The sequence below is a fragment of the Chrysemys picta genome, chromosome 20 (assembly GCF_011386835.1).
Source record: "Chrysemys picta bellii isolate R12L10 chromosome 20, ASM1138683v2, whole genome shotgun sequence".
Lineage (NCBI taxonomy): Eukaryota > Metazoa > Chordata > Testudines > Emydidae > Chrysemys > Chrysemys picta.
This window is the reverse complement of record NC_088810.1, coordinates 1,055,955-1,076,832: the sequence shown is the minus strand read 5'-3', so window position 1 is coordinate 1,076,832 and position 20,878 is coordinate 1,055,955. Positions and strand designations below refer to the sequence as shown.

At 66.0% G+C, this 20,878-nt stretch overlaps 2 protein-coding genes across 6 annotated transcripts in view; one reads left to right on the top strand and one right to left on the bottom strand.

The window, feature by feature from the left end:
- The first annotated feature begins 459 nt into the window (after nt 1-459).
- On the top strand, nt 460-10,928 carry ERFL (ETS repressor factor like). The gene is given in 6 exon segments (XM_065574633.1): nt 460-482; nt 5,409-5,696; nt 9,323-9,503; nt 9,618-9,741; nt 10,539-10,563; nt 10,565-10,928. Coding segments are annotated over 6 exon segments (903 nt in total). The 3' UTR covers nt 10,827-10,928.
- Nucleotides 10,929-14,043: 3,115 nt separating this feature from the next.
- The window catches only part of ARHGEF1 (Rho guanine nucleotide exchange factor 1), a 32,213-nt gene continuing 25,378 nt past the window's right edge, over nt 14,044-20,878 (bottom strand). For all 5 annotated transcript variants that reach the window (XM_065573917.1, XM_065573916.1, XM_065573918.1 and 2 more), the window contains 7 exons: nt 20,653-20,763; nt 20,321-20,388; nt 19,857-20,018; nt 19,507-19,674; nt 17,602-17,754; nt 15,870-15,966; nt 14,044-15,335 (listed from right to left, as the gene is read on the bottom strand). In XM_065573917.1, coding sequence (XP_065429989.1) covers nt 15,215-15,335; nt 15,870-15,966; nt 17,602-17,754; nt 19,507-19,674; nt 19,857-20,018; nt 20,321-20,388; nt 20,653-20,763 — 880 coding nt within the window. In that variant the 3' untranslated portion in view covers nt 14,044-15,214. The remainder of the gene's footprint in view (nt 15,336-15,869; nt 15,967-17,601; nt 17,755-19,506; nt 19,675-19,856; nt 20,019-20,320; nt 20,389-20,652; nt 20,764-20,878) is intronic.

Below are 20,878 nucleotides of genomic sequence, written 5' to 3'. Positions count from 1 at the left end.
CCAGCCCCAGACCCCCCCTTTATCCTTCCATCCCTCCCCAGACACCCCTTTATCCCTCCATCCACCCCCAGACACCCCTTTATCCCTCCATCCACCCCCAGACCCCCCCTTTATCCCTCCATCCACCCCCAGACACCTCTCTATCCCTCCATCCCTCCCCAGACCCCCCCTTTATCCTTCCATCCCTCCCCAGACACGTCTCTATCCCTCCATCCACCCCCAGACCCCCCTTTATCCTTCCATCCACCCCATCCACCCCCTTTATCCCTCCATCCACCCCAGACCCCCATCTCTCTCTTCACACAGACACCCCCTGCCTGTCCCCTTACAGCCTCTCTCTGCCCATGGCTCCAGCTCCGCCATCCAGCCGCGTACACACCTCTCGCCATCCTGCCGTGTGTGTGTGTGTGTGTGTGTGTGTGTGTGTGTGTGTGTGTGTGTCATGGCATGTGAATTGACATGGACACGGAGCTGTCACGCAGGTGTGTTTGTATGTTTACACACACACACACACACACTTGAGATCACACACTCACCTGCTTGGCCACGTCTAACTGGCTGTCGGGCTGTGAGTCCCCTGGGAGATCTCAGCGGGTTATTGGGAAGGCGAGTCACATTCGGGCTGCGCCGGCCGGGCCGGAAAGGGGCTGAAACCTGGGCCCTGGCTCCCGAGGGTCCCCCCGTCCCGTGGTGACGTCTCCCAGGGGAGCAGCGACACCCTAAGGCGGCCGAGCCCCACGCCACGGCAAGGACCGCAGGGCTGGTTCATACCCGCCGTGACACCCACGAACCCGGCCCCGCTCCGGGCCGTCGCTGGAGGTTTGAGAGCAGGTGGCACACGGCTAAGGGGGGGGGGGGGCGGGCCCCCTTTCGGGAGGCTGAGGTGTCTCGTGCGCCTCCAAGTTTCACCTCACAAGTCGCTGCCACAAGCTACCAAAGCCAGGACCCGGGGCCTGACCAATGGGACCGGCCGCGTCCCATCGCTTTCTGGCCGCTCAGCGCCGGACACGTGTCAGTTCAGCCACACAGCGGCCGAGCCCCCTGGGCGGCTGTAGGAAGTTGTACTTGGAGCTGTCTTGGCTGGGGCTTGTCCTGCAGCCTGATGTAAAACGGGGCAAATCTCCAGAGGAGGTGTGTCCCCCCCCCCGGCTGAGAACCACGAGCTGGGGGTACTGGGCCTTGGCGGAGTGAGCTCGCAAGGGCCCGACCAGCCTGGCATTCCTATAATGCTGTGTGTGTGTGTGTGTGTGTGCGCGCGTCTGTGTGTGCGCGCGTGTGTGTGCCCGTGCGTTGGGCGTGTGCATGTGTGTGTATGTGCGCGCGCGCGCGTCTGTGCCCGTATGTGTGTGCCCGTGCCCGTGTGTGCCCGTATGTGTGTGCCCGTGCCCGTGTGTGTGTGCGTGTGTGCATGTGTGTGTGCGCGCGCGTGTGCCAGTGTATGTGTGTGTGTGCGCGTCTGTGTGCCCGTGTGGGCGCGCGCGTGTGTGCCCGTGTATGTGTGTGCCCGTGTGTGTGCGCGTCTGTGTGCGTGTGTGTTGGGCGTGTGCATGTGTGTGTCTGTGTGAGTGTGTGTCTGTGTGAGTGTGTGTCTGTGTGAGAGACAGACGCTCTGTGTGTGTGTCTGTGTGAGTGTGTGTCTGTGTGTAGACATACGCACAGCATACACGGATATATGTGTGTGGTATCTGCATGTGTATCTGTGGGTTTGTGATTTACACACCCGCTGTACATCTGTCTCCGGGTGTGTACATGTTACACACACACACGCAGGGCCTCTCTCACGCACGAGGCAGCGGTGAGCGGGTCTCTGGGGCAGCCCAGACCATCAAAGCCGCAGCGGCCTCCCCCCGCCGGGCGCCGCTTCCGGACCGCGGCCCCTGGCGCCCCCCGGCTGGTTCATTGCTGGGCTGCCAGAGTCCGCTTTTCTCTCCGGCCCCGCGGACAGCTCGGCCCGAGAGATCCCGGCCTAGGAGCTCGCAGCTCGCCCGAGCTCCGGCACCCAGGCCCGGGAGCGATTGACCCCCTGAGCGCTGCTGGAGACCCCGCTGTGCCCGGCCTTGGCTTGGGCGAAATGCCCCGGGCCACAGCGACGCCTCGGCGGCCCCGTGAGCGGTTAACACGTCCCGGTAGTGCCAGGGCCGGGCTAGAGAGGCGAGGCGGGAGGTGAGATCTGCCCCCAACGCCCGGACCCACACGCCCCCGCCGCCCTGCGGGAGCCCGCGGGACCAGGGGATTCTGCCGGGCCAGTGCCGGGAGCAGCGCCGCGGTGTGTCGCTCCCGCTGCCTTACCCCGGATAACCCCGGCTGGACCCCGGGGGAGGTTCCGCTGTGAGCGGCGGGGACAGGCGGACCCGGGCCGGGCCGGAGCGGGTCACACCCGGGCTATGGGGCCCTTGAGACAAAGACCGTGTCGGACTCGGCACGTCCTGCCCTGCGCGGCTCGGCCCCGGTCTCGGGAAGAGCTGGGCAGAGGAGAGCGACAAACCGGAGGGGCGGATCCGAGCCCCCGAGCCAGGCGGGGGTTAACCCCCTGGCCTGGCTCGTCCTGCGGGGGGGAGTGACGGGAGCTGGGCGCAGCCCGCAGCTGGGGCCCTTGGCCTGGCCTCAGGGCAGGGCCGGGGGCTCCCCAAGGCCCCTCCAGCTCCCTGGTTCGATACCCTGGAAGCGGCCACCCGGGAGCCGCCCCAGGCCCTTTGTCCCAGAGCCTCCCAGCACCGCTCAGCATCGGCCTGGTTCACAGCTGGGCAAGCCGAGGCGCAAGGCCATGGCGTGATTTGCCCAAGTTCACTCAGCAGCCGGGAAGAGAACCCAGGAGTCCGGGCTCCCAGAGCCGCGCTCCGGGCCAGGGGCCTCCTTCCTGCCTCGAGTGCCGAGCGGTGCCCCCACAAGTGCCTGGCTCGGCCCCCTGGAGTCACTCAGAGCCCGGGGGGCCGCGGGGGGCACTGAGAGGGGGCCAGAGCCGGTGTAATAACCCCGCGGGGCTCAGCCGGGGGTGCAGGGACCCGGGTACGCAGGGCTCTTCCCGGGGGGCCCCGCAACTCAGCGGGAGATTTGACACCAGGCTACGAGCCAAGCGCCGGCCAAGGCAGCCCCGGCTCCGGTGTCACCCGCTAGGGCCGTGTCCACCCGGCTCCGGGCGCTCGGGAATCCGGCGTAACAAGTCGCGATTGTCGGTGCCCGTTGCGGTGACGCGGGGGGGTCTGGCGGAGGCTGTTAGCGAGCAGCTCTTCAGGGAGGGGGCACCGGGGGGGGACACGAGAAATCCGCCTCCCGCCAAGGGACCGGGGTCTGCAGTCTGCGAGCCGCCGGCCTGGAGCTCACCGAGCCGCCAGAGACAATCAGCGAGTGTGTGGGGAGAGGCGAGTGTGATTAAATCCCCCCCCACACACACACACACCGTCTCTCTCTCTCTCTCTCTCTCTCACACACACACACACACACACACACACACACACACACACACACACACACACAGTCTCTCTCTCACACACACACACCCCGACACACACCGTCTCTCTCTCTCTCTCTCTCTCTCACACACACACACACAGTCTCTCTCTCTCACACACACACCGACACACACCGTCTCTCTCTCTCTCTCTCTCACACACACACAGTCTCTCTCTCACACACACACACCGACACACACCGTCTCTCTCTCTCTCTCTCTCTCACACACACACACACAGTCTCTCTCTCTCACACACACACACACACCGACACACACCGTCTCTCTCTCTCTCACACACACCCCGACACACACCGTCTCTCTCTCTCTCTCTCTCACACACACACACACACACACACACACACACACACACAGTCTCTCTCTCTCACACACACACACCGACACACACACGCAGGCCAAGAATTGCTCAGAGCTATATGAGGCAGTGTGAAGATTGTGTGTCTGTCGGTGGCCAGGCCGGGCAGGGTTGGGACTCGAACTCTCCCAGCTGGATCCGTTCTGGGGACTGGACGGTGCGAAATGGTCGGACTGTCCCGTGCTGGCGTTTGCAACAGGAACGGGGCTGCCGGTCGGTTGAGTTGACCGGACCCGGCGCGTTGCAATGTCGGTCCCTGGACAGCGAACAGGGGAGCAGAGACAGGCAGCGGGAAATCAAGGCAGCACATGTGCACTGAGACCCACCGAAGGCCAATGGCCCCAAACGGACTTTGGTTCAGTTTGTTGGGTCATGAAAAGATTTTTGATTTTGTCTCAGTTTGGAGGAGGAAAAACTTTCAAAGCATCTCGAAAATTCCCACGGGACAGGAAACCCCCCGTCAGTGCACGCGCGCGCACGGACACGCGCACCCGCATGGACACAAACACACACACATGGACACACGCACCCCTCATGGACACACACACACACACGGACACACGCACCCCTATGGACACACACACACACACAGACACAGACACGCGCACCCGCATGGACACACACGGACACGCGCACCCGCATGGACACACACACCCGAAGGGACACACACGGACACACCCACCCGCATGGACACACACACGTACACACACACACAGGGACACACACGCACTGGGACACACATCGCCGCATGGACACACACACACAGGGACACACACACACACGGTCACACGCACCCGCATGGACACACACGGACACACACCCGCATGGACACACACACTCGCATGGACTCACACACGAACACACACACGCTACAGCTCTACATTACCACACACACACACACACACACACACACACACACACCGCTGTCTCTACCTTGACAAGCCGGGGCCTGCCGGGCGCTGGGGCTGGTCACTGCCCCCCGTCTCCCTCCAGTCCCTCCGGGCCCGGCACTGGCCGCCGGCCGCAACCAGGGTACGGGGCTGGACGGAGCCTTGGCTGGTCTCACACCCGCGGGGGCAGCGGGGACCCCCCACCCCGAACTCCGCTACGGGGCCGGAGGTCACTCGCCTGCCCGCCCTGCCCGGGCCGGAGTCCGGAGCCCGCGGGCGCTTTACCCGGCTGCCTCCGGGCAACCCATGGGGTCCGTAGGGGAGGGGTTCGCCGCGAGGTCACCCCTTCTCGGCTCTTTTTGCGCTAACCCCGGGACCTCGGACCCGCCCCCCATCCCAGGATCCCCCCCACACACACACAGCCCGGGACCCCCCCCACACACACACAGCCCGGGATTCCCCCCCACACACAGACCGGGACCCCCCCCCACACACACACACAGCCCGGGACCCCCCCCACACACACACAGCCCGGGATTCCCCCCCACACACAGCCCGGGACCCCCCCCCCACACACACACAGCCCGGGATTCCCCCACACACACAGCCCGGGACACCCCCCCCACACACACACAGCCCAGCTGGAAGGGACCAGTCTCCTCTGCCCCGTGCGCCCTGCGCCGCGTCTCCACAGCAAGGCTACCCAAGGGCGCGCTCCGGGCGCTGACGGGTCCGCTTCCCCCACAGGGTTCGCCTTCCCCGACTGGGCCTACAAGCCCGAGTCGAGCCCCGGCTCGCGGCAGATCCAGCTGTGGCACTTCATCCTGGAGCTGCTGCAGAAGGAGGAATACCAGGGCGTGATCGCCTGGCAGGGCGACTACGGCGAGTTCGTCATCAAGGACCCCGACGAGGTGGCGCGGCTGTGGGGCATCCGCAAGTGCAAACCCCACATGAACTACGACAAGCTGAGCCGGGCGCTGAGGTGAGGGGCTGGGAGGGAGCCCGGGGGGAGCCCCCCAAAGCGAGACGCACAACAACCGCCTGAGACCCCACCCCAGCCCCCGGAGCGCCCAGGTCCCAGCTAGCGAAGGGGGGGGGGGCTGGTGGGACGGTAGTTAACGGCTCCAGAGCCGGGACTCCTGGGTTCTTTTCTCAGCCACGGGATACCAGGCTGAGGCCTTTGTCTGGACCCTGCCTCCGTTTCCCCACACATAAAATAAGCGGGGGAGGGGTTATTTGAAGCCCCCCATGATTGGGGGGTGGACTCAGCAGGACGGTGGGGGGGTGGTAGCAGTGTTTGTAACGTCTGTAGCGATGAGTCCAGCCCTGCCCCCCCCCCAGCTCCTGGCTGCCCCCCCTCCCCATTGAGAGACGTGATGGCGCATTGAGTCACTTCGGCCGGCCGGGCTCCCTGAGACTCCGCCTCCCGTATTAATATTCATGAGCCGCTAAATGCTATTGAGGGCCTCGCCCCCCCCCCCCCCGCTGGGAAATCAGTGCAGGGAGCGGGGTGGGGGTCAGCAGGGGGCGCTCCCCTCTCACTGTCCGTGCTGCCCCCAAGGGGCGCTAGGGGGCGCTGTGCTGCAGGGAGAGGGGTGGGGGTCAGCAGGGGGCGCTCCCCTCTCACTGTCCGTGCTGCCCCCAAGGGGCGCTAGGGGGCGCTGTGCTGCAGGGAGTGGGGTGGGGGGTCAGCAGGGGCGCTCCCCTCTCACTGTCCATGCTGCCCCCAAGGGGCGCTAGGGGGCGCTGTGCTGCAGGGAGCGGGGTGGGGGTCAGCAGGGGGCGCTCCCCTCTCACTGTCCGTGCTGCCCCCAAGGGGCGCTAGGGGGCGCTGTGCTGCAGGGAGTGGGGTGGGGGGTCAGCAGGGGGCGCTCCCCTCTCACTGTCCGTGCTGCCCCCAAGGGGCGCTAGGGGGCGCTGTGCTGCAGGGAGTGGGGTGGGGGGTCAGCAGGGGGGCGCTCCCCTCTCACTGTCCATGCTGCCCCCAAGGGGCGCTAGGGGGCGCTGTGCTGCAGGGAGCGGGGTGGGGGTCAGCAGGGGGCGCTCCCCTCTCACTGTCCATGCTGCCCCCAAGGGGCGCTAGGGGGCGCTGTGCTGCAGGGAGCCAGGGGTCATAGACTCATAGACTTTAAGGTCAGAAGGGACGATTATGATCATCTAGTCTGACCTCCTGCACAACGCAGGCCACAGAATCTCACTCACCCACTCCTGTATCAAACCCCTGACCTATGTCTGAGTTACTGAAGTCCTCAAATCCTGGTTTAAGGACTTCAAGGTGCAGAGAATCTTCCAGCAAATGACCCGTGCCCCACACTGCAGAGGAAGGCGGAAAACCCCCAGGGCCCCTGCCAATCTGCCCTGGAGGAAAATTCCTTCCCGACCCCAAATATGGCGATCAGCTAAACCCTGAGCATGTGGGCGAGACTCACCAGCCAGACACCCAGGAAAGAATTCTCTGTAGTAACTCAGATCCCACCGCATCTAACATCCCATCACAGACCATTGGACAGATTTACCGCTAATAGTCAAAGACCAATTAATTGCCAAAATGAGGCTATCCCATCATCCCATCCCCTCCATAAACTTATCAAGCTTAGTCTTGGAGCCAGATATGTCTTTTGCCCCCACTGCTCCCCTTGGAAGACTGTTCCAGAACTTCACTCCTCTGATGGTTAGAAACCTTCGTCTCATTTCAAGTCTAAACTTCCTGATGGCCAGTTTATATCCATTTGTTCTTGTGTCCACATTGGTACTGAGCTAAAATAATTCCTCTCCCTCCCTGGTATTTATCCCCCCGATATACACCTCTACCCCGATATAACGCGACCCGCTATAACACGAATTCTGATATAACGCGGTAAAGCAGCGCTCCGGGGGGGCTGCGCACTCCAGTGGATCAAAGCAAGTTTGATATAACGCGGTTTCACTATAACGCGGTAAGATTTTTTGGCTCCCGAGGACAGTGTTATATCGAGGTAGAGGTGTATTTATAAAGAGCAATCATATCTCTCCTCAGCCTTCTTTTGGTTAAGTTAAACAAGCCAAGCTCTTTGAGTCTCCTTTCATAAGACAGGTTTTCCATTCCTCGGATCGTCCTAGTAGCCCTTCTCTGAACCTGTTCCAGTCTGAATTCATCCTTCTTAAACATGGAGACCAGAACTGCACCCAGTATTCCAGATGAGGTCTCACCAGTGCCTTGTATAACGGTACTAACACCTCCTGATCTCCACTGGAAATACCTCGCCTGATGCATCCCAAGACCGCATTCGCTTTTTTAACGGCCAGATCACATTGGGGGCTCATAGTCATCCTGTGATCAACCAATACTCCGAGGTCCTTCTCCTCCTCTGTTACTTCCAACTGATGTGTCCCCAATTTATAACCAAAATTCTTGTTATTAACTTTTCACTTTTCACTATTACATTTCATCCTATTACTGTGACTCCAGTTTACGAGGTCATCCAGATCTTCCTGTAGGATATCCCGGTCCTTCTCTGTATGGGCCCCCCAGCTTCGTGTCATCCGCAAATTTTATTAGCACATTCCCACTTTTTGTGCCAAGGTCAGTAATAAAAAGATGAAATAAGATTGGTCCCAAAACCGATCCCTGAGGAACTCCACTAGTAACCTCCCTCCAGCCTGACAGTTCCCCCCCTTTAACCAGTTCCTTATCCACCTTTCAATGTTCATATTGATCCCCATCTTTTCCAATGTAGCTAATCATTCCCCATGTGGAACTGTATCAAACGCCTTACTGAAATCCAGGTAAATTAGATCCACTGCGTTTCCTTCCTCTAAAAAATCTGTTACCTTCTCAAAGAAGGAGATCAGCAGGGGGCGCTCCCCTCTCTCTGTCTGTATTGCCCCCAAGGGGCGCTAGGGGGCGCTGTGCTGCGGAGGGGGGGTCAGCAGGGGGCGCTCCCCTCTCACTGTCAGTGCTGCCCCCAAGGGGCGCTAGGGGGCGCTGTGCTGCAGGGAGCGGGGGGTCAGTAGGGGGCGCTCCCCGGCAGTCCGCGCTGCCCCCAAGGGGCGCTAGGGGGCGCTGTGCTGCAGGGAGCGGGGGTCAGTAGGGGGCGCTCCCCGGCAGTCCGTGCTGCCCCCAAGGGGCGCTAGGGGGCGCTGTGCTGCAGGGAGCGGGGGTCAGTAGGGGGCGCTCCCCGGCAGTCCGTGCTGCCCCCAAGGGGCGCTAGGGGGCGCTGTGCTGCGGGGGGGGGGTCAGCAGGGGGCGCTCCCCTCTCTCTGTCTGTGCTGCCCCCAAGGGGCGCTAGGGGGCGCTGTGTTGCAGGGAGCGGGGGGTCAGTAGGGGGCGCTCCCCGGCAGTCCGCGCTGCCCCCAAGGGGCGCTAGGGGGCGCTGTGTTGCAGGGAGCGGGGGGTCAGTAGGGGGCGCTCCCCGGCAGTCCGCGCTGCCCCCAAGGGGCGCTAGGGGGCGCTGTGCTGCAGGGAGCGGGGGGTCAGTAGGGGGCGCTCCCCGGCAGTCCGTGCTGCCCCCAAGGGGCGCTAGGGGGCGCTGTGCTGCAGGGAGCGGGGGTCAGTAGGGGGCGCTCCCCGGCACTCCGCACTGGCCCCGGGGCACGCGGGAACCACTGACACCCCCTCCCCCCCCCCAGGTACTACTACAACAAGCGGATCCTGCACAAGACGAAGGGGAAACGCTTCACCTACAAGTTCAACTTCAGCAAGGTGGTGCTGGTGAACTACCCGCTGCTGGAGCTGGGCAGCGCCCCCTTCCTGCTGGCCCCCTGCCCCGGGGGGGCGCACGGCCCGGACTGCCCGCCCCTCACCCCCGAGGTACTGCTGGGGGGGCAGCGCGATGGGGGGTGGCGGGTAATGCAGACGGGGGGGGGGCAGGGAGGTGTCTGGCCTCCCCCCAGGACTCACTCCCTCTTTCTGCCCCCACCCCAGACCCTTCAGTCCCTCTTCTCCAGCCCCCGCCTGGGGGACCCCCCCGGACGCAGCCCCCTCTTCGAGCGCCAGGCCGAGGGCGACAAGCTGCGGCTGGACTCGGCCATCCCCTTCCTGGGCTCAGGTGAGAGCTGGGGTCCCGGGGCGGGGGGGGGAGCCCCGATGGGGAGGGGGCCCCTCAGCTGGGGGACAGGAAATGGGGGGTACAGAGCCCCCAGCCCCCTCCCCCGCTGCTGCTGTTCAGACTCAGGGACATGAGTTTGTCGGGTCTCAGCTCAAGGGCCCCAATTCCCCCAGCCCTTCCCCCCCTCACAGCAGCTCCAGCAGGCAGGCCACGGGCTGGGGGGGCCACGAGTGACTGAGCCCCCCCCTCCCCTTGGGGTTCATGGGGAAGACGGGGGGAGGGCTGGCTGCTACCCCTGCACGTGTGTGTGGGGGGGGGGGAGTGTCACACAGTTAAAAGCCTGATTCAGCCATAGCTGAGGACAGAACCCAGGAGTCCTGGCTCCCAGCCCCCCCCCCCCCCGCAACCCCTGCACCCCACTCCCCTCACAATCCCACCAGCCAGGGAGAGAACCCAGGAGTCCTGGCTCCCAGCCCCCCCCCTGCTCTAACCCACCAGCCCCCACTCCCCTCCTAGAGCTAGGGAGAGAACCCAGGAGTCCTGGCTCCCAGCCCCCCTGCAACTCCTGCACCCCACTCCCCTCGCAATCCCACAGCCAGGGAGAGAACCCCCCAGGAGTCCTGTCTCCCGCTGGGGCAGAGAGGGGGAGGGGAAGCTGAGGTGGGGAAGGGGTTGGCGGGGGTGGGGTGAGCCGGTTGGGGGGGAGGGGGGTGATGGGACCCTACTCTAGGCTGATTTCTCCTCCTCCCGTCCGAGGTGGGGCTGGTCACTCATGTCTCCCCTTCTCTCCCCCCCAGGTGTCTCCGGCTATTCGAAGCCCCCCCTTGCTGGCCCCCTACGGCAGGACGCCCCCCTTCCCCGAGTACCCCTGGAATTTTAACCCCTACCTCTCCGGCGCCTTCCCCCTCAGCAGCTCCAAGCTCCCCGCCTCCCTCTACTCCCCCCATTTCTACCCCAACCCCTCTGGCCCAGCTCCCGGCCCCCGTCTCCCTGCTGGCGGGGGAGGGGGCCGAGAGGGGGGGCGCTGGGCCCAGCGGCCATGCCACGCCTGTGCCTGCCCCCCCACGGTGCCGCCCTGCCCCTGAGGGCGGAGGGCCATGGGCCGGGGGGGCGGGAGAGGGAGGCGCTGGGGGACCGGGGGTCGAGCCCCCCAGGGGGCCCCAAGGAGGATCCAGGCTCCGACTCGGAGCTGGAGATCACGGATCTGAGCGAATGCAGCTCGGAGAACGAATCCAGCCCGGAGAGCCCGGAGCTCAAACTGGGGGCGCCGGGGGGCCGCCGGGGGCCCAGCCAAGGAGGGGAAGAGCCCGGCGGGGACCTGAGCCCCGGACCCCCCCAGCACAGGGCAGCTGCAGCCAGAGCCCCCGGGGTCAACCAGCGAGTCCCGGCTCCGCCCTGCCTCTATTTTTATAGGAAAGTTTTATTCATAGAATCTGCCGGATCTGACCCAAACCGAGCCCCTGATCCGCCCAACCCAGAACCCCCCCGGAGTCCTGGACACCCCCCAGCGCACCCCCCTCCCCCAATCCATGGTGGGTACTGGGGCGTGGCACCAGGGGGTGGCACCACATCTCCCAGCTCTGCCGGTGCCCCCTCACTCCCGCCCCACAGCCCTGCTAGCCCAGCCCCCCAGCTCTGCCCGTGCCCCTCACTCCCGCCCCACAGCCCCTGCCAGCCCAGCCCTGCCCCCCCCCAGCTCTGCCCGTGCCCCTCACTCCCGCCCCACAGCCCCTGCTAGCCCAGCCCCCCCAGCTCTGCCCGTGCCCCTCACTCCCGCCCCACAGCCCCTGCTAGCCCAGCCCTGCCCTGCCCCCAGCTCTGCCCGTGCCCCTCACTCCCGCCCCACAGCCCCTGCTAGCCCAGCCCTGCCCTGCCCCCCAGCTCTGCCCGTGCCCCTCACTCCCGCCCCACAGCCCCTGCTAGCCCAGCCCTGCCCTGCCCCCCAGCTCTGCCGGTGCCCCTCACTCCCGACCCACAACCCTCTGCCAGCCCAGCCCTGCCGGTGCCCCTCACTCCTGACCCACAACCCCTGCCAGCCCAGCCCTGCCCCCCAGCTCTGCCGGTGCCCCTCACTCCCGACCCGCAGCCCCTGCTAGCCCAGCCCTGTCCTGCCCCGCAGCTCTGCCGGTGCCCCTCACTCCCGACCCGCAGCCCCTGCCAGCCCTGTCCTGCCCCACCCAGCTCTGCCGGTGCCCCTCACTCCCAACCCGCAGCCCTGCCAGCCCAGCCCTGCCCCCCCCAGCTCCGCCGGAGCCCCCCACTCCCGACCCGCAGCCCCTGCCAGCCCAACCCTGCCCCCCCCAGCTCCGCCGGTGCCCCCCACTCCCGACCCGCAGCCCCTGCCAGCCCAACCCTGCCCCCCCCAGCTCCGCCGGTGCCCCCCACTCCCCGACCCGCAGCCCCTGCCAGCCCAACCCTGCCCCCCCAGCTCCGCCGGTGCCCCCCACTCCCGACCCACAGCCCCTGCCAGCCCAGCCCTGCCCCCCAAGCTCTGCCGGTGCCCCCCACTCCCGACCCGCAGCCCCTGCCAGCCCAGCCCTGCCCCCCCCAGCTCTGCTGGTGCCCCTCACTCCCGACCCGCAGCCCCTGCCAGCCCAGCCCCCCCCCAGCTCTGCCGGTGCCCCTCACTCCCGACCCGCAGCCCCTGCCAGCCCAGCCCCCCCCCCAGCTCTGCCGGTGCCCCCTCACTCCCAACCCGCAGCCCCTGCTAGCCCAGTCCTGGGACTAATCTGCCCTGGGCTGCTGCACATGCCACGTGGCAACTCAGCTCAGACATCCCTTCCGCAGCTTTGTTCCAAGCACTCTGTGGCCAGAGCCGGGGAGAGAACCCAGGAGTCCTGTCTCCCAGCCCCCCCGCTCTAACCACCAGCCCCCGCTCCCCCTCCCAGAGCCGGGGAGAGAACCCAGGCGTCCTGGCTCCCAGCCCCCCCGCTCTAACCACCAGCCTCTACTCCCCTCCCAGAGCCAGGGAGAGAACCCAGGAGTCCTGACTCCCAGCCCCCCCGCTCTAACCACCAGCCCCCACTCCCCTCCCAGAGCCGGGAGAGAACCCAGGCGTCCTGGCTCCCAGCCCCCCCCGCTCTAACCACCAGCCTCTACTCCCCTCCCAGAGCCAGGGAGAGAACCCAGGAGTCCTGACTCCCAGCCCCCTGCTCTAACCACCAGCCCCCACTCTCCTCCCAGAGCCGGGGAGAAAACCCAGGAGTCCTGGCTCCCAGCCCCTTTGCTCTAACCACCAGCCTCTACTCCCCTCCCAGAGCCGGGGAGAGAACCCAGGAGTCCTAGCTCCCAGCCCGCCCCCCCGGCTCTAATCCACCAGACCCCCACTCCCCTCACAGAGCTGGGGAGAGAACCCAGGCGTCCTGGCTCCCAGCCCCCCCCCTACTCTAACCACCAACCCCCGCTCCCCTCCCAGAGCTGGGGAGAGAACCCAGGCGTCCTGGCTCCCGGCCCCCCCTGCTCTACCTCCCCCACTCCGGTCCCAGAACGGGGGGAGAACCCAGGAGTCCTGGCTCCCAGTTTGCGGGGAGGGAGGGGCTATAGCCCAGGCTTTATGGTTCTCTAAGGGAACAGATCAGGGCATCAAAGTCTTTAAAGTTTCCTGCCCTTCTCCGAACGCTCAAAGTGCAATATTGTCTGTGCCCCCATCAGTGTAAAATAGCCCCCCCAGCCTGTGCCGGTCCCGGCCCTTGTCCCTGCTTGTGCGTCTTTGTGTTCTGCCCAACAACCCTGTGTTCCGTGGGTGAAATGAGACGAGATTTTAACCAGTAATTCCCCCCTTTTTTGTAAATATTAATTTATGGAGTGTAAAAAAACCAACCAAACCCGGCCGATTTCTGGGGCCAGCGGTGAGCTGACGCCTCTCAAGCAATAAACTCCCCCCGTGGCGCGTGGGGCCCCGGACGCTTCGTTCGGGGAGAAGCCGGAGGAGAAATTCCTGTTTTCTGTCCACCTCCAAAGAGAAATTAACTCCAGGCGCTCGGGCGGGTGGGAAACATTTCTACACAGGCCTGAGCCGGGCCTGGAACCCAGGAGTCCGGGCCCCGAGCCCCTCCCCCGTTCTAACTCACATCTCCACAGGTGGGAGGGGAGTGGGACACGGGGTCAGTGGGGTGCCCTTGGGGTCAGTGGGTCACACAGGGTCAGTGGGGGGCCTTGGGATCAATGGGGGGCCCATGGGGTCACACGGGGTCAGTGGGGGGCCCTTGGAATCTATGGGGGGCCCATGGGGTCACACAGGGTCAGTGGGGGGCCCTTGGGATCACACAGGGTCACGCACACAGACAAACAGACACTCGGAGCCCTGAAGCAAGAGCGGTTTTTATTCGATATCTTTACAGTTTCTTTGGTTCAGTGACACCCCCCCCCGTACCTTAGCACCCCCCCGAAGTTATACTCAGAAGAGCCAGCTGGGGGGGGCACAGTGCCCCCCACTTCTCCCATCCCAGATTTCAGACATCCACCATGCATCATACCTACAAACAGCTCTCCCCTTTGGGAGGGGGGGTCAGCCTTTGGCTCCTTGGGGGGGACATTTAAACCCAGATCTCCCCCCTCCATGTCGCCCCCCCCACACAAACACCGCGCTAAAAAGCTGAATTGTAAAAATTTTGAAAAGATTTTTTTTAAAAAGCCAAAAATCTCACTGAGCGCTGGGGGGGGGGGGGGGGGGGCAGGCAGAGAACTGGAGGGGGCATGGAGGAGTCTCTGTGGGGACACCCCCCCCCCCGAAATTCTCTAGGGAATTTCTACCTGCTTTTGAAAAGCAATGGAAGCCCCTGGAAAAAGCCCTATCTTGGGGGGGACACCCGTAGGGTACAAGGGAATGAGGGGGGCCCATCCCCCATCCCACCTGCCCCCCCTTTTTTTGGTTCCAATGATTCTGTGCCAGCCCAGCTGCCATGTTGGCACAAACCAACCGCTGCCCCCCCCCCCACACTCCAGGTTCTGGGGTCCCCCCCCTATAAATCATATATATAAAAATATCCCAGCAAAAGTAAAACATAGCTCTCTCTATATAAAAGCGGCTCTCGGGGGTCGGCCCCTAAGGCACATGGCAGGGGATGGGGGGCAGTGGAATGTAAACCCCCCCCCCCAAATACTGATCTCAAGGGGTGGGGAAAACCTTGCAGCTGCAGCGCCCCCTGCTGGCCGATCCCGCAAACAGCACTGGCCAGGCTCAGCCAAGGGAGGGGAATGGGACATGGGGCCGTTCCCCTCGAGGGGGCACTGGCCCCCGGTCCGGCCCCAGGGCAGGGACTGGCTGGCTCGGGGGATGGGACAGATTGGGGGTGGAGGGGGACGTGCGTTTGCTGGAGGGAGTTTGGGGGTGTCCCCCCCCCCCCGAGGATGGCTAGCGGGGGAGGGGTGTCTCATCCCGGGGGGAGCCACACGGGCTGTGCCCCCGCTGGGGATTTCAGAGCGGGGCAATTCGGGGCCAGGCCTGGGGGAGATCCCCCCCCACATCCCATCCCTACGTGTACACGCGCCTGGCTCCTAGACACGGCACCACGCTCCAGCAGCGCCCCCCCCCAGGAGGACCCCCGGCGGGAGGGCAAAAGACCCGCGCGGCCTCTTCCTCCGGGGCGAGGGGGCTGCAGAGACAAGACCAACGGGGAAACAGGGTCAGAACCCCAAACTCAACGCTGGGGCCCCCCTGCCCCCACACCCCCCCAGTCCCCCCCCGGACTCCCTGCCCCACACCCCCCCACAGGCTTCCCAGCGAGCCCCCTGCCCCACACCCCCCAGCGAGCCCCCTGCCACCCCCCGGACTCCCTGCCCCACACCCCCCCACGGGCCTCCCAGCGAGCCCCCTGCCCCACACCCCCCAGCGAGCCCCCTGCCACCCCCCGGACTCCCTGCCCCACACCCCCCACGGGCCTCCCAGCGAGCCCCCTGCCCCACACCCCCCAGCGAGCCCCCCTGCCACCCCCCGGACTCCCTGCTCCACACCCCCCCACGGGCCTCCCAGCGAGCCCCCTGCCCCACACCCCCCAGCGAGCCCCCTGCCCACCCCCGGACTCCCTGCCACCCCCCCCCCGGGCCTCCCAGCGAGCCCCCTGCCCCACACTCCCAGTGGCCAGGCCTGACGGCCGGGGGGGAGCCCCCGACTGGGCCCCCGGCCTCACCTGCGGCAGGGCTGCCCCTCATGTGAAGCTGGGGGCAGGGGGGGGAGCTGTACTTGGCCAGGAGCTGCTGCAGCTGGGAATAGTCGTCTTCCATGTCCTGGGGGGCCGGGGGGGGATTACTCATGGGTGAAATGAAGAGAGTGGAGCCATCACACCAGCCCCTCCCCCCCACTGACCCCCTAGACCCCCATCTCCCCCCCACTGACCCCCTCAGCCCCCCATCTCCCCTCGAACCCCCCCACTGACCCCCCAAACCCCCATCTCCCCTCGAACCCCCCCCACTGACCCCCCTAAACCCCCATCTCCCCCCCAGCCCCCCATCTCCCCCCGACACTGACCCCCCCAGCCCTCACCACTGACCCCCCCTAGACCCCCAATCTCCCCCCCACTGACCCCCTCAGCCCCCCATCTCCCCTTGAACCCCCCCACTGACCCCCCTAAACCCCCATCTCCCCCCGACACTGACCCCCAGGCCCCCCATCCTCTCCCCGATCCGGGACACTGAACCCCTGTCCCCCATCTCTCCTCAAACCCCCCCACTCACCCCCTCAGCCCCCCATCTCTCCTCGAACCCCCCCACTGACCCCCAGCCCTCACCACTGACCCCCCTAGACCCCCCATCTCCCCCCCAGCCCCCCATTTCCCCCGACACTGACCCCCTCAGCCCCCCATCTCCCCCCTGACCCCAGACACTGAACCCCTGTCCCCCATCTCCCCTCAAACCCCCCCACTGACCCCCTCAGCCCCCATCTCTCCTCGAACCCCCCCACTGACCCCCAGCCCTCACCACTGACCCCCCTAGACCCCCATCTCCCCCCCAGCCCCCCATTTCCCCCCGACACTGACCCCCTCAGCCCCCCATCTCCCCCCGACCCCAGACACTGAACCCCTGTCCCCATCTCCCCTCAAACCCCCCACTGACCCCCTCAGCCCCCCATCTCTCCTCGAAACCCCCCCACTGACCCCCAGCCCTCACCACTGACCCCCCTAGACTCCCATCTCCCCCGGACACTGAACCCCTGTCCCCATCTCCCCTTGAACCCCCCACTGACCTCCTCAGCCCCCCCATCTCCCCTCAAACCCCCCCACTGACCCCCAGCCCCTCACCACTGACCCCCCCTAGACCCCCATCTCCCCCCAGACTCCCATCTCCCACCGACACTGACCCCCTCAGCCCCCCCATCTCACCCCCCAACCCCGGACACTGAACCCCCTGTCCCCATCTCCCCTCAAACCCCCCACTGACCCCCTCAGCCCCCCATCTCCCCTCGAACCCCCCACTGAACCCCCAGACCCCTATCTCCCCTTGAACCCCACCACTGACCCCCTGCCCTCCACCACTGACCACCCTAGACCCCATCTCCCCCCCAGCCCCCCATCTCCCCCTGACACTGACCCCCTTAGCCCCCCATCTCCCCCCCCAACCCCGGACACTGAACCCCTGTCCCCATCTCCCCTCGAACCCCCCACTGACCCCCTCAGCCCCCCATCTCTCCTCGAACCCCCCCACTGACCCCCAGCCCTCACCACTGACCACCCTAGACCCCCATCTCCCCCCCAACCCCCCATCCTCCCTCCGACACTAACCCCCCCTCCAGCCCCCCATCTCCCCCCGACCCTGGACACTGACCCCCTCAGCCCCCCATCTCCCCTCGAACCCCCCACTGACCCCCAGCCCTCACCACTGACCCCCCCCAGCCCCCCATCTTCCCCCAGCCCCCCCCCTCAGTACCTTCAGCCTGAGAACAGCCTCCTCCAGGTGCTGGCAGCTGAGCCGCACGTCCTTCGACTGCCGGGGCGTCAGCACAATGGAGGAGCCGGGCCCCTCCCCGTCCGGGCGCCGCGACCCCCAACCCGGAGAGCCGGGGGCCGTTCGGGGCCCCCCCTGCGGGAGACCAACAGAGTCGGGTCAGTCCAGCAGCTCCCGCCCTGAGAGCATGTCCCAGCATGCCCCTCTCCACCCCCATGTCCCATCAGCCCCTGCTCCCATCGCCCCCATTTCCCAGCATGCCCCCTCTCCGCCCCCATCCCATCAGCCCCTGCTCCCATCGCCCCCCATTTCCCAGCATGCCCCTCTCCACCCCCATCCCATCAGCTCCTGCTCCCATCGCCCCCATTTCCCAGTATGCCCCTCTCCGCCCCCATGTCCCATCAGCCCCTGCTCCCATCGCCCCCATGTCCCAGCATGCCCCTCTCCGCCCCCATCCCATCAGCCCCTGCTCCCATCGCCCCCCATTTCCCAGCATGCCCCTCTCTGCCCCCATGTCCCATCAGCCCCTGCTCCTATCGCCCCCATTTCCCAGCATGCCCCTCTCCGCCCCCATCCCATCAGCCCCTGCTCCCATCGCCCCCATGTCCCAGCATGCCCCTCTCCGCCCCCATGTCCCATCAGCCCCTGCTCCCATCGCCCCCATTTCCCAGCATGCCCCTCTCCTCCCCCATCCCATCAGCCCCTGCTCCCATCGCCCCCCATTTCCCAGCATGCCCCTCTCTGCCCCCATGTCCCATCAGCCCCTGCTCCCATCGCCCCCATTTCCCAGCATGCCCCTCTCCACCCCCATCCCATCAGCCCCTGCTCCCATCGCCCCCCATTTCCCAGCATGCCCCTCTCCGCCCCATCCCATCAGCCCCTGCTCCCATCGCCCCCATTTCCCAGCATGCCCCTCTCCGCCCCCATCCCATCAGCTCCTGCTCCCATCGCCCCCATTTCCCAGCATGCCCCTCTCTGCCCCCATCCCATCAGCCCCTGCTCCCATCTCCCCCCATTTCCCAACATGCCCCTCTCCACCCCCATGTCCCATCAGCCCCTGCTCCCATCGCCCCCATTTCCCAGCATGCCCCTCTCCTCCCCCATGTCCTATCAGCCCCTGCTCCCATCGCCCCCATTTCCCAGCATGCCCCTCTCCGCCCCCATCCCATCAGCCCCTGCTCCCATCGCCCCCATGTCCCAGCATGCCCCTCTCCTTCCCCATGTCCCATCAGCCCCTGCTCCCATCGCCCCCCATTTCCCAGCATGCCCCTCTCCGCCCCCATGTCCCATCAGCCCCTGCTCCCATCGCCCCCCATTTCCCAGCATGCTCCTCTCCACCCCCATGTCCCATCAGCCCCTGCTCCCATCGCCCCCCGTTTCCCAGCATGCCCCTCTCCGCCCCCATGTCCCATCAGCCCCTGCTCCCATCGCCCCCATGTCCCAACATGCCCCTCTCCTCCCGCATGTCCCATCAGCCCCTGCTCCCATCGCCCCCATTTCCCAGCATGCCCCTCTCCACCCCCATGTCCCATCAGCCCCTGCTCCCATCTCCCCCCATTTCCCAACATGCCCCTCTCCGCCCCCATGACCCATCTGCCCCTGCTCCCATCTCCCCCCATTTCCCAACATGCCCCTCTCCGCCCCCAATGTCCCATCAGCCCCTGCTCCCATCGCCCCCCATTTCCAAGCATGCCCCTCTCCGCCCCCATCCCATCAGCCCCTGCTCCCATCTCCCCCCATTTCCCAACATGTCCCTCTCCGCCCCCATGTCCCATCAGCCCCTGCTCCCATCGCCCCCATTTCCCAGCATGCCCCTCTCCTCCCCCATGTCCTATCAGCCCCTGCTCCCATCGCCCCCCACCATTTCCCAGCATGCTGTTCTCATACCTGGTGCCCCCCCCTCGCTCTCAGCGCCATCACCCGCGTCCCGTTCCTCATCCTCGTCTCCAGCGCCCCTGTTCTCCGGCGCCCGCCGCCAGCCGTCCTCGGGGGAGCTGGGGTCCCTGTCCTCCGGCAGGGGGGACCCCCCGACCAGCAGCCTCTTCAGCGCAGACACTGGGGAGGGAGGGTCAGATGGGGGGATTCCCTCCACAGCCCCCCCCCACCCAACGGGACACAGCCCAACTTGGGGGTCAGACCCCAGCCCCAGGGGTCAGGCAGCTCACCCCAAGCCCCCTCAGGGAGTGGGATGGAGGGGTCAGCAGGGGGGCAGGTTGGGAGGTTCGGGGGGGTCTCACCTCTCTCCAGCGCGGCGGCTGCCAGCCCCCCCTCACACCCCATCGCCTGGGGTTTGTGGAGAGCCAGCAGCTCCGCCAGGATCCGCTCCGAGTCCTTCTCCGGCTTCTCCAGGCTGCGCTCCTCAAACTCCATCCCCTCCAGCGCACCATCCTTCTCCCGCTCTGGGGGGCAGGGGACAGTCAGCCCCCGTGGGACCCCCACGGAACCCAGGAGTCCTGCCCCCCCCCTCGGAGCCACCACGGAACCCAGGAGTCCTGCCCCCCCCCCCCCGGAGTCACCACGGAACCCAGGAGTCCTGCCCCCCCCTCCCTCCAGAGCCACCACGGAACCCAGGAGTCCTGATCCCCACCACCACATAGCTGTCCCATCCCCCCACAAGTCCCCTGGCTCCCTGCCTTGGCCTGGGGGGCAGGGAGGGAGGGCAGTGGGTGCTGCCCATTATCCCCCCCCAGCCCCCCCTCACCGTCCGAGTGCAGCCTCTCCTTGGATGAGTTCCCGTTCTCCGAGGTGCTCAGCAGCGGCTCCCGGTAACTGCAGGAGGCGGAGAGGAGGGGGAGTGGGGGTGTCAGCAAAGAAAGGAAGAACAGTCCCCCCCACCAAAAAAATAATTCCGCATATAACCACCCCCCCGGCCCCACCCCAGAGCCAGCCGCATCCCAGAAGCAGGTGAGGGGTCCCCGTATAACCGACTCCAGTGCCCCACCCCAGAGGCAGCCGCATCCCATTGCCAGACAAGGGGTCCCGGTATAACCAGCCCCCAGCCCCGCCCCAGCCCCACACACCCGCTGCACTCACTAGCTGGGGCTGTACGGGGCCGACAGACTCGGGGCAGCACGACGCGGTTTCTGGCGATTGGAACCCGGCAGCTTCAGAGACCCGGCCGTCTCGCTGATCAGAGCGCACCAGCTAGGGACCGGAGAGAGACAGAGCTCTGCCCATGCCCCTCACTCCCCTGTTAACCCAGCCCTACCCCCCCCTGCCCCCAGCTCTGCCGGTGCCCCTCACTCCCCTGTTAACCCAG